This window comes from Cygnus atratus, chromosome 5 (genome assembly GCF_013377495.2).
Source record: "Cygnus atratus isolate AKBS03 ecotype Queensland, Australia chromosome 5, CAtr_DNAZoo_HiC_assembly, whole genome shotgun sequence".
Classification (NCBI taxonomy): Eukaryota; Metazoa; Chordata; class Aves; order Anseriformes; family Anatidae; genus Cygnus; species Cygnus atratus.
In genome coordinates this window covers 30,291,848-30,305,268 of record NC_066366.1, presented here as the reverse complement: position 1 = coordinate 30,305,268, position 13,421 = coordinate 30,291,848, and the positions used below count along the sequence as shown (strand labels likewise).

General features: G+C 39.4%; 1 protein-coding gene across 3 annotated transcripts in view; it reads left to right on the top strand.

Moving 5' to 3' along the window:
* Positions 1-13,421, top strand: part of DPF3 (double PHD fingers 3) — a 159,099-nt gene that overhangs the window by 88,312 nt on the left and 57,366 nt on the right. For all 3 annotated transcript variants that reach the window (XM_035539529.2, XM_035539530.2, XM_035539528.2), the window contains exons 4-5: positions 7,850-7,977; positions 12,282-12,377. In XM_035539529.2, the coding sequence (XP_035395422.2) occupies positions 7,850-7,977; positions 12,282-12,377 (224 nt within the window). The remainder of the gene's footprint in view (positions 1-7,849; positions 7,978-12,281; positions 12,378-13,421) is intronic.

Here is a 13,421-nt window from a genome sequence, read left to right as displayed (position 1 = left end):
ACTGTACTGTGTCAAAGTGGCTCATGTTTTCTGATTGCTTTCTTGGTACTGGATAATGAGCAGGTTCTGCTTCTTTTGATGAGTCAAGAGGCCAAAGGCCCATCCATCTGTGTATCTACATGACCGCTTGCAGATAGGTTGACCAAGTTATTCTCTTATGCCATACAGGCCAGAAGCCATGTCAGGGTGATGCAAGGCCTGGAAAGATAAGCAGGAACTTTCTCTAAATTTTAGTCGTTACCCAGCCTCTGTCCCCTGATGCTATCTACTGTGTTTGCTTGTTCTGGTTCTGCTAAGTCATGGTTGTGGTTTGAGCCGATCTAGAACACAAATGCAAGAGCGACCATGAATGCAAGTGAGTGCTAGAATAATGTTACTGACAGGAGATATTCCTTTATGATTTGAACACTGAGGGTAGTTATTTGATCCAGCATTTAGCCTGATATTGTAATTTGGCAGTCTTTGAAAAGCAGGTACAGTATACTGTATGTGACAATGATTTATGTTTGCTGAGAAATAAATCTGTAAAAAACTTCTAAAAGACAACCAACAAGAGGGCTGTTTTTTATTTTATTTTATTTTTATTTTTTACTGTGAGATTTTATAGAGGCATTCTAGTCTGCCAAAGAAATACATCTACTTGTAAAGTCCATGTTTTGATGATGGGTTAAGCTAAACAATACCTAACCTTGTGTTTGAGGGTCTCTGCTCTTTTTTTTTTTTTTTTCAATTTTATTTCTCCTACATGTTGTAGCACCCTGAGACATGTTTTAGCCAGGAGCTGATAGAATCTTTCCATTGGATCCTGATTTTAAAATTCAAAGTTGTCCTCTGCTTTTTCTGCAGTTTATGCTGAGACTGAAGAAAGTTATAGTCCCCCCATATCACAGCTTCCTGTCTTTCATCTCTTCACTTTCTTTCCCTGCCATTGCCCCATTCCCCCAATCTTACAAGAGTGGCAGCTTTGCAGTAAGAGGTGCTAGGGAGGCATTGGGATTTTTCGGTCTCCCAGTGCTCCCTAGGCCAAACCTCAGTAAGCTCTAAAATTTGCAACAAGTGTTTAATAAGATTCATTTCTGAGCATTAGAGGATCCCATGGCTTCAGTCTGTTGCACCGTGTGGGTGCAGAGCAGAGCTGTGCTCTGCCCCTAAAGAGGAGTTTTCACTTAATGGAGGATAGTCCTCCAAACTATTCTTTCTGTGCAAAATGGTTTATTTACAGAGAAACAAATAACCTCTCGTTTTCAAGTAATCTTGCTTCTAAAACATGTTTATCTTTCTATTTAACCTAATTCTCATTCTCACTGTGGCACCGTTTACCTTGAGAGTGCAATAGTAGGCATGAGGTTTGAGGGTGGAATTGGAGGGGGAGACAGAGGGTTACCAGAGAAGCCTTCCAATCTCCAGTCCAGCCATGGCTTTATTGCATCTGACTTGGATTAAAAATTAAGCAAATTTGATGTTTACTAGCCTCTAGTGTCATTTGTTTGGCTTTACAGACCCATTGTGAGAATCCGTGTTATCAGCAGTCTAGTTTTGGGGAACACCCAGGGCTGGGATGGCTGAAGGTCCTGTGGATCGGGGTTGGAGAGGACTCTAAGTGTAGAACTGACACTGGAAAGTTTACTGCAGATGGGTGCTGAATTGCAGTGGTGTTGGGATTACGGGCTGGGATAGCAGGGACCGTGGAAGGTGAAGATTAGAGCATAATGGCAGTAGCGTGTAGCAACTGCTCCTGGGATAGCAGGTGACAGTGCAGGAAAAGAAGAGTTTTGAAGATCCAGGTCTGCAGGAGGAATGAAGATCGCTACTGCGCTGTGCTGGCAGATGCATGCTTAAAGAGAAAAGCTTGCAGAGCCCTGCCTGTAGTGTACCTGGTTGTGGTTGTTACTGTGAAAGCATCCCTTCCAAGGACAGTAACAAATCACTATAAGCAAGGAAGCAAACATGCTGAGGAGAATCTGGTTGTTCACTTACAGAAAAGCTACAACATCCAGCTGTTCAACGTAAAGCATTGTCTCCTCTTTTTTTCTTAAGGGATTCCATCCCCCCTGCCCCCACCCTTTGCACTCTTAACGCTATATTTGTGCCTTGGAGATGTGGAGATGAGCATATGATGGATGGATGGATGCTGCTTGTCTAGGTTTTTCACCACCATTTCCCCCGGGGCACTCTGTCTGCTGGCAGAGAGCACCATCCCAAAAGATGGTATCTTTTGCAAACTCGACAGCTAACAGACAGCTTCTCTCTCTGCATATTTCCCAAAAGAAGAGCAGGCTTAATCTGGTTTTTATATGGCATATTTCATTATAATCTTTTTGACTTCCCATGTTCCCAATACACCATCATAAATAAAACGCTGGGGGTGGGAACAGCAGAGATGCTGAGGCTTCACACTCTTGTGACACTGATAGATTCTCATTTTAAACTGTCATGGGATTTAATTGCTTGCTGAGCCACTGCGCTGCACTTTCAGACACATCCTGCCACATCGTCTTAATGAGCTTAGTGGCTGCATTCGCTCAGCAGTAGTTCTGTTTGCTGTGAATTAGGTGGCTTTTTCAGACCACCTATATGATTTTAAAGAGCCAGCAGTTCTTAAGGTAATATCCTTGGATTTATCCATTTTAAAGAGCAGTTCGTGGACTCCTAATATATAGTTTCCTTTGGCACTTTTTATGTTCCAAAAAAACAGTACCAAGAAACAAAAACACAAGAATCTATGTGCAAAGTCAGTGTTTGTCTAAGAGGGTTTTTGGAAGCCGGATTGCTTTGGTTTGCATAGTAGCTGTCTCTGGCATGATAGATCATGCTGGAACTCACCCAATAAGTATCTCTGTTCCCAATTAGAACTGGAAATGGAGCTGCTTACGAGTGCACAGAGATGATGGCTTGGGTGGCAGCTGCTACTGTGGAGATGGAAATGATCCATTGTAAAACAAATACGTTTCACTGTATAGAAAAAGGGATGGTTGTTTTTAATTTATGTTTCAAAGAGACACTGAAAAGTTGCTTAGCTCCCAAAGCGTTGTAAACCAAATGTGGCATATTTAAAGACAGGCATGTGCTGCTATTTTGGTGAATCAAAACTTGCAAAAGCCCACCATTTTGTAGGATTTGCGAAAATGTGATTCTGTTGGAGGCAGCATGTCGACAGAAAACAGATACTGGAATGGTACTGGCCTGGGTGCTTGTTCAGATGCTACCACTGCAGTTTAAGGACCTTGATAAATACAGAGGTTGTTGCACTGAGCTGGTAAACAGAAATAACCACGTTAATTTAATCACTATGGAAAGGACTCTGCCAAGTTAAGAAACATAAATTTCAATTATATGTACACACACATTCGAATTATACTATATGCATAACATTTAGCTGTGACACCAATAATAGCTTGGTTTATTAAAACAGGAAGAACTCTGAAATAACATCTTTTTCACTGATGATTTTTGGTGATTTCACTCTTCTATTTTGTATGGTTCTGGCTTTCGGTCTGTACTATTTCCTGCATCTCCTACACTAAACAGGTGCTATTGCATTTGCAATACTAATCAAAAGGAAATTTACCTACAAGCTGTCTTAAAATTGTTATGTATAAAAGAGTAAGCTTTTAGTTATATTGCTGTTACTAGTAGTTATTACTTGTAATAAAGATTATGTTCTCTTAAATTGCAATGTCTGAAGAAGAGCTTGTGGTACAAACTAGGAGTTACAATAGAAAGAATTTAGAACAATTTGTGGGTAGCAAATGTTATTACTTATATTTAAAAAGGATTTGGATGTGATTCAAGAATTTAAAGAGCCATAAATTCTACATGAACATTTAAGAAATTGATTGAAACAGTAATTAGGTATAAGCAGTAAAGCACCTCAGAAATGATGATATAGGAGGTTCTGACTGACTTCCCCCACCCTCCAAAAGGAAAATCATGTCTCACCACTCTCTTAAAATTCTTTACATGACATGTAAAGAATTAATAGATAAGGAGGTTGACAATTTACTTAGACTTTCTGAAGACCTTTGGTCTTCTCCAAAGAGGAACAAAGCATTGTTGCAGATCAAGACTTTTAGAATAAAATATGAAGCAAAGAAAAAATGAAACAAAGAATTTTATAGAGAAAGGCTAAGAGCTGGTGCATCAAGGTTTGGTGTTCAGTCCAGTGTTGTGCAATATAGTAATGAAAAAACTGGAGAGAGAGGGAGTACGTTGTAAAGTACAAAGGTTTGCACATAGTACAAAGTTATCTGAAGCAGTCGTGGCCAGGGAGGCCTGTGCTGGCCTCTTTGGGGGGGCGTCTGAATGTCCTTTGGGAATGGGCACTGGGATGGACATTTTAATTTGTTACCTGTGTGTCGAAAGTATTGCCTGCTGGAAGTTCTTGTCCCTGTTACAAGGTTCATAATCCTGCCTAGCATGCAGCTGTGGAGACTGTTAAGACCCTGGATGCTGTCCGAGGGATAATACTGTGGGTAATATGAAGAATATTGTAATGCATTTGTTTAAATGGGGGCTGTGGCTTCATCTGAACATATCAGGTGCAGTATTGGTCCATCCTGGGGAGATTATTGAAGAATGAGAGGAAGTTCAGAGAGGTCTAACATGACAAAGCCATATGGAAAAGCTCTCACAGCAGAGAGATGGAAAAGATTGTGACTGTTTATCTTCAAAAGGAGAGGAATAAAAAGAAATGTGAAAAGAAGTTTGGTCAGGAACTTCTATTTTCCCTATCTTACAGAAAGAAGATAAAGAAATCTGCTAAGCAAGCAATAAATAAAGTGAAACACTCCTTATTTCAGGCCGTAGTTCAACTGTTGAACTCACTCTGGTAGGAGGACATTGAGAAAAAAAGTGTATCAAAATTCAGAAAGGGATGGGCTATTCTGTGTATTTCCAAAGGACCCAGATTTAGGATAACTGGAAGTGATACTGCGTTTATCCCTCAGGACTGACCTATTAGATAGCATTTAACCATTTCTCTAGGTAAACTGAAACATCTTTTAGATTTTTGGAGGTTTTTATCTCTGAGGATTCAAAAAGTGTTTTGGAAATAAAATTTCCTGACTTCATTACTGTATCCTTTTACAGACCAGCCATCTTCCAAGAAAGATTGAATTCATTACAGGGACTGAATTCATTACAAAGGTGTTGTCTATGGACCTTTGTAGGTTTATATGCTGTAAAGTTTACATTTCAGATAAGATAGTGAGGAGAGAGCGCCATTTCCCACTTTGTAGAGCTGCTTAGGAATGAAAATGGCCTCAAGAATCTACCAGCAGAGAAGGAAATAAAGGAGTTGAATAGCTGTTACCTTAGTGGGCAGATGGAAGGCAACTGCCCTGACTTTCTGTTCCCCAGATATCCTCCTTTCTAATTTAATTCTTGGTTATTCAATCTCCTCAACAGTAAACTGGGAATGAAAGTATTACCTTATACTGCCTTGTCAGTGGGATGTTAAATTTAATAATTAAAAAATGCTCTGAGAGCTTTGCATGAGAAGCCTCCTGGAGTGTTGCTGGTGGGAGGTGGCAGCACCACACAGAACAACCGTGCTTTTTTAAGGTCAAAAAAGGGCAGCTATCTTTAAGCCTACCTTTTCCCCTGACTTAATGTTCAGTATCTCTGGAACAAACAGGAGCTAGTTTTCCTTTCATATATGTTTTACTTATCCCCTCCCTTCCTTGCTCATTCCCTTTTCTAATGCATTTGTTTGCTGAGTATATCAGAGGCAGGCATAGCTTGTCACAGTGAAACAATGTTTGTTACTGATGCCCTTGAGCTTGCTTGAAGCTTCTTCTCTTGCTGAATGTATGATGACCTGTTGGATTTTGCAGTCCTGCAAGGTTCACAATACAAAACAAATGCCCTTTTACACCTAAGCACAGGACTTTGAAACAAAGCTGAACACATAGCTAGAGATGATTTTGGAGGTTCCTTAGTGACTTTAGATTCAAGTGTTGTGACTTGCACATAAATCGAGTCTAAAACCCTTTCTTTCTATTGAAATGTCTGGATTTAGCATCCAGAGGGAGGTACTAGGTGTTCATACAGGGAATTTCAGTCTGTGTGATTCTCTGTTGACTTCTCTGTCATTTTTTTTATAGCTCAAAAAAAGGAGAAGGTGGGGAAGGTGGCATAATGGGGGAAGGTGTGCAGAGCTTGATGCTAAAAACAGAGGCCTGATTGAACAGACCTCCTTGCAATGAGAAGGGGTCAATTCACTGTTGACCCCTTCCCATTGTGTTGGCTGTCCTGGGAGTTTCCTTTGAAAATCCCGGTGGTTTGGGTTTACTCGGCCTCTCCCTCCATGAATAGAATAGCTTTTGCTGGAGTTTTGCTGGAAGTTTTGCTGGATTTTATGTGGTTATTGGCTGAGCAGTGTTCTCTCACTTAGAAGACTTGAGCAAGCATGTTGTGGAAGCACTGATCAGGGACCCTGAATCATTTGCTGGCTTAGAGGTTTTCACATATAGAGCAAACATAATCCTGGGACACAATTGCCCCCAGGAAACAGATTACACTTTACTGTCCCAGGTGGAAGTGTTCATTCATTATTTGGATTGCAGGAGTGATTTGAGGCTTTATAAACACAAGAATTTCTGCCCTGCAGAGTTTACAACTCAAGGTGATAGAAAAGCAAGGAGCTTCAAGCAGACTGGGGAACGCAAGACAGTTCTAAAAGATGAAAAGTGGACAGAGCTGTGAAATCAGCACAGCAGATGCTGATTTGTAAGCATTGATCCTGTGCATTATTACTTTATAAATCTATTGGCCAAGAGGAAGGAATTCATTTTAGAAGGGAGGGAGTACTTGAGAAATCCACATCTTGGCATTGTCAGTAAAGAGACATTCAGGATGTCTCCCTGCCATAGAATTGCTCTGAATGAACACCTACACAAGTAGGATAGAAGCCAAGATCTACAAGGAAAATGTAATTCTTTCCTGGGTGTATTTTAACATCTTGCTAAAATTAACATGTTTTATTTGCATGCCTACTGCACCATCTCATAATCCAGTGACAGAATTCCAAAGGGGAGGTATGCTCTGTTCCTTCACTTGCATGGCAAGTTGCATCAGGCTTCCTCATAAACCCTCTTTGCCAGTTAAAGTCCCATGCCCCAAGCCTCCCCCTGAGCCACACTTTGGTTCTTACTGCAGTGGCTGAGGTTCATCCTGTTATATGGGCTACATTCTGCACTTGTAACTGTGTTGGCTGATGGTTCTTCATTTGTGTAGTCCCATTTAAATCAAACTGGGTATTATATCTAGTCCAAAATGGGAGTCGATATTCAATGAAAATTCAGTGCACATCCTTTTTTTTTTTGGCTATTTTTAAAAAAATTTTGATTCTCAGCATTGACCCCACGTACTAGGTTTCCACTTCGCCACACGTGGAACATGCCCTGCTGTAGGGAAGTGCTGCTTGTAGCTGTTCTGTATAAACTGTGACAGATGCTAAATTACACTAAACTACTTTGCAACTTCAAAAGACCAGATCTTCATATTTGTTATTTCAGTGTCTAGGAAAGCCTTGGTTTTGTTCTTTATTTGAAGCATAGGGAGTTTACATAAAGGAGAAATATTTTTCCCTCTTTTATTTCCTCTTGATACAGTATGTCCAGCCTTCTTTTCCTGTAAGCAAACAGTAATTGAAAAGATAGCAAATTTTCAGCAAAATAGAAATGAATCCTGTAAGGGGATCCATAGAGATTAAAAGAAGAACTTGAAGAATTCTTCTTCAAGATAGAAACAAGCTTGAAGGACTGTCAGTCTTCTGCTTGCCAGCTCTGTCCTTCTGCTTGTTAGCTGCCTGGGGAGATACATGCAGTCAGTGTGTTTTGTTTTTCAGAAGTTGATCTGCCTCTGAAAAAAGATGGGTTCACATCAGAAAGTACAACTCTGGAAGCCTTGCTACGTGGAGAGGGAATAGAGAAAAAAACGGACACTAAAGAGGAAGACACTATACAAGAAATCCAGGTAAAGGAGATCCTTGTGCCTTGACAGCAGTGCTGAATTTTACAATTTGTCTCTAAGCCTAGCAGTTTTTGTCGTGTGACAGAATACTTCATCTCTTGATAGTTGTGTCATTCTGCTGTCAAAATGTTATCAAACCATTGTGATATACTGTGATGCTCAAAATGAACTTGGGATCTCGCACACTTCTCCTGTCATAAGAATCTCGGTCACTTGGCTGTGTTCTGCATGGCTCGTGTGTCAGGATTTTCAGCAGTATGAGACAGTAACACATGGAACAGCCAAACAGAGATGGGTCACAACCATAAACCAAGTTTTATTGCCTCAGATTTAGAATGAGTTTGGACATGGGTTTGAAGTTGTATTCACAACTGCCGACTATAAACAAAAACATGTAGTTGCTTTGTCTGTTTTTGCTTATACTGACAAGTCTTCAGGAAGTATGCAAGCAAAATAAATAATTAAAAATATGCTAATGTTAATTATCTCAGTTATCATTAGTGATGCAGGTATGAGAACTATTGCCTCTTTGCATGCATTATGGTTTGAAAGTTACAGTTGCCAAAATTCCACTTCATCCTTTAAAAATATTAAAAGTAGAAACACATTTGTGGGTCTGTCACAGAATGAATTCAGCTAATATAAATGTTTCTTATATAAGGGCATCTCACTTTATAAAGACATCTTAAATTGCTGGGAAAACAGGCCTCTCCCATGGGAGCAGCAGCAAATCTTTGGTGATGGTACAACACCATTGTGCTATTTGATTCTCTGTTAGTGATTTTTAGGGAGAACCATTAGCAACGTGTCAAACTTGGTTGTTTTGGCTGAGATACAAGATCATAGAATCATAGAATGGCTCAGGTTGGAAGGGACCTTAGAGATCATCTAACTCCAACCCCCCTGCCATAGATAGGGATGCCACCCACTAGATCAGGTTGGCCAAGGCCCCATTCAGCCTGGCCTTGAACACCTCCAGGGATGGAGCATTCACAGCTTCTCCTGGCAACCTGCTCCAGTGCTTCACTACCCTTACAGTGAAGAATTTTCTCCTAATGTCTAGTCTAAATCTATCCTCTTGTAGTTTAAGACCATCTGTAGTTTAAGACCATTTAGTTTAAGATGTGGCATTTATACCTGAAACTAGTAAAATTTTGAGTGGCCAACCCCATGCCAAATGAAACAGAAGAGCATGGGGCTTCAAATCTATATTACTTGGAGATCAGCCCTGCTCCACTGAAATTTCACATATGTAAGGGCAGCAAATTAGGTCTCCTGTTCCCAGTAACACAGGTAAAAGAGCACTGTCAGAGAGGAAGTGTCCCATGTTCACTGAGTGGGGAAGAGTTCTGTACAAGGTGCCACATGTGTTTCCTTTCTCAGTGGTGTATCTGGCTCTAATAAGGTGAGAGCCGTAAAGCCCTGTTCATACCTGCTTTCAAAGTCACAAGAAGTCATGGTGCAGCACCATTATGAGATCAACAGGTGCCTTTGGATGTTGCTTTGCGAAGTGAGCTCCCAGATTATCCCCAACATCAGTCCAAGGAAAGAGACTTCAGAGATGGTAGAACTAGCACAAGTCTGGTCATTAAAGAGCAGAGAGGGGATACCACAACATACTATGAGTTTTTAACTAAACTGCCCAAGCTGTGACCTGTCATCTGTAAAGTAGTTTCATCAGAAGAGAGACAAAAGGCTTGTCTTGCTGTTGTTTCTCATACAAGCACAGCTTAGCTGGATTCAGTCTGTACGATGATTACTGGAGCCTTTACTAGCGGCCAGCTTTCAGTGTGTACTTCATCACTTGACAGCTAAACTGTAACAGATCAAAATCATGATCAGGGTCCTTCATCCATATCACAAATAGAAAATACAGATATCTCTTTTGTTACTTTGCATGCTCTTCTATGCCATAACTTGAAAGGACCCAGGTTCAGTGGTAAGATGAGCAGGTGGGATAGACACAGTTGTAATTCCCACCTCAGATACAGTTGTAATTCCCACCTCAGTCCCAGTCACATATCATTCTCAAACTCACAGTATTTGTTAGTAGAAGACTTGGTGCTTAGCTGTGCTGAAGTACATTGGGCTGGGAAACTCTTTTAGAAAGATAGAATAGGAAAATAACAGTTACTTTGCTAAAAGGGTAAGGGTTGCACCTGCTAAATAGATGCAGTCACTGGGGTCTGTTGTACAGCTGGTATTTAACAGAGTTGAGGATTTTGCCCTGCCATAAATTAGTATTGAATGTGTGTCTCCATCATTTGCTGGAGAAGACTTAGAATAGCCTTTTGACCATGCATCAGAAAGGCTATGCCCTTTCTACTGAGAATTAAAGCCATTATACTGGCAGTGTCATCAAATTCACACATGGTTACTTATTCTCCATGTCTCAAATTAATGCTGGAATTTAAAATGTAGAAAGTAGTTTGTAATATTTTTCTTAACTGCTCATGTGTAGCATTATTAGTATAAACTAGCTCCTTCCTATTCCACATACAATATGGTGGCGGCCTTCTCTTTTTTTTTTTGGAGATTTATGACATGAAGCACCATGAAAATTTAAATTCATATCAGTAAGCTTGCATATTCTCTTACATAGCACTTGTCTCCTCATGTACAACGTTTCCAGAGTGCTCCAGTTTTCTAAGACCTAGTTGATCGATGTATGTGAATGCCTGAATTTTGAAAAAAACATTTTGTTGTATGTAGAACTGGAACTTGCTTAACTCTTCCACACTCTAGTATTTAGAAGTCCAGTATTATGTGAAATTAGATTTCATGATGGTCTAACCTCATTAATAGCCTCCTGAGATTTAAAAATAAAAGGAGCAAAAGCCAGATGAAGAATTTTTCATTTGAAGAATGAAGAATTCTTCAACTGGCTTTTGCTCCTTTTGTTTCTTATCAATTGAAGATTTTCTACCAGGTTCAAAGAGCTGCTTATTGTTTTTAAAAAGGACACTGTCCAATATTAATCTTAAAAACATGGCTGATAAAATAAGAATAAACTTTTATGGCTGGTCTTCCAAGTGCAGGCTTTTTCTTTAAGTATAGTCTCTCTTGTTTCCACAAATGCAGAATTCAGTGCTTGAGGTATGTAGGAAGGAGACAAAGCCTCTATGATTTGCTCCTGTTCTCCCTCTGCTGGCTCTCCAATAGCTGTTAACTAGAAATTATTGGGAAGTGACAAACACAGTAAAAGATTAAAAACAAACAAACAAACAATACCTCCCCATCAGTTTAAAGTCACACTTTTGAATCTGCATCCTGGCTAAATGTTGTTGTGGTTTAAATGGATGGTGTTGTGGCAAAGGTAAGTCAGTGGTTCCAGAGTAGCCCCTTATGAAATGGCATCCATATCATGAATGGCAGGAGTGGCTGGGGCCCTTTTTTTGCTTTGTTTGCTACAGGGATGCCAAAGGTTGAGAGGATTTCAGCAAGACATCTTTCCACATTAGTGTTGTGATGGTCTGTCTTGCCTTTGTCTGTGCTATGTCCGATTTGTGCATGTTTTCAGGGTGTCTGGCCTGGGTTTTGTCATCTAGAGGTTACATTTCAGAAGATCAAGAGAAAAGGGTTGAAATTCCCTGACACAGTTATGTGAGATGATGAATTATTGTTATTATTTTCATTATTATTCCTATTAAATAATTAACTGAAGAAGCTATTGTTCCTATTAACTTCAACGAGACCTATATTTCCTCAGCCTTCTCATGCAGCAAGACCCTTGCTTCCAGATTACAGAGTTGTGCCTATGGTGTAAGCCCTGAAAGATGTTACTTTCTAGTTGTCACTAAAGATGCTGGAATATATAGAGGAATTTTCTCTATTTTTGCAAAACAGATAAATTCTAAGCTGCCAAGGAGAAAACAAGTACTGACTTCTATCTTCTTAAAGTGCATGCTCAACATTAGAGGAAAACAAAACAATTTAAGTTGCAAGAAACAAAAATCAAAAAGTCATGCAAACCACTCCCCAGGAAGGGCCTGCATGAGGATACTACTTGTGCTGTCTTGGGGCATCAGTGCTCAGCAATGCCACTATTATTTCCTAGGAACCTTTTTTCCTTGGTTGACTGATATCAGTGGTATTTTTTAATAAGAACTCCTTGAGGAACTGAGGGTGGAAGGGAAAGCAAATTTTGCTTTAGCAGAAAGAAATAGGGGTTCTGGGATCAGATTTGGCATTATATCATTAATCAACTGTAATTTAATAACGTGCAGTCTCTGTGGAAAAAAGCAGCAGTTGTTTGTATGTGTCATCTTCTTTTCTTCTAACCATTCCTGTTTATTGTTCAACCACAGAGGGTTTTAGAAAATGATGAAAATGCAGATGAAGTAAATGAGGAAGAGGATTTGGAAGAAGATATTCCAAAACGAAAGAACAGGCCTAGAGGACGGGTATGTTGAGAATGTACTGGAATAGAAAGGAAGGAAGCAAACCTCTTCTTTCTAGTGTGTATTTTTCACGTTATATATGCAAAGTGTATATCCATGGATATATGAGAATGATAACCTTGTGGATACTTTTCAGTCATACCATCAAAGATTTTTAAGTATATTTTACTTTATTTTTGTAAATTATCAAGTAAAGAGACTTCGTTGAGAGTAAAAAGTTGGGGTGCAGTTATTATAGTGCTGTATTTATAATTTTAATGTGAACTGTAACAATTATGGTGACATCCTGCTATTACAATGCTCTTATTTAAAACAGCATTTACTAATTACAAAAAAAACAATATATTTAGTCACAACAGCCAAAATAAAAAAAAAAAGTGTTAGTAAGAGTAACTTGAACTGTGTTATTATGTTTTGCAGCTTTCTCTAAGGTAGCACTTTGTGGCTGATATTTTGGCCTTCTTGAACCCATTGGCAAATAATCCATTTGCTTAAAATGGGCAATATTTTATCTTTAGGGGAGTCCGTGTCCCTTCTCTTACCTAAGACGTCTTTTCACAATTTCAGTAGGGTGCCAGTTAAATAATAAAGTCAACATTTTAATACTTGGAATCAATATTTTCAATTGTGGCCCCTTAAGCTAGGCATCTAAATAAAAGGGAACACAATTCTCAGAAGTTTCAAGCATTTTCATCTCTCCTTGGTTCCAGTGGATGCTGCAGGGGCACAGGAGCTCTAGAAGTACCTTTTGACGTGTTTATAGGAGTCAAGCAAGAAGGGCCACATTTTAGGCCAAATGAGCAGGATATAATAGCTTTTGAATAAGAGAGGGACATGAAACCACATTGAATACCTACAATGTACTTATGCATCAAACCCTCTCTTTTGGTTTCTTCTGTTGTTGTATTGTTTCAGTTTTCTGCTCCTCTTTATTTTGGAGCTTAAGTCCTTTAATATAAGATCAAAGCACTTTAATAACTGGATAAGTATATATTTCACCTTCCTTATTCTCAAAATCACCTGAACCAGTTTCTTTCTTTCTTTCTT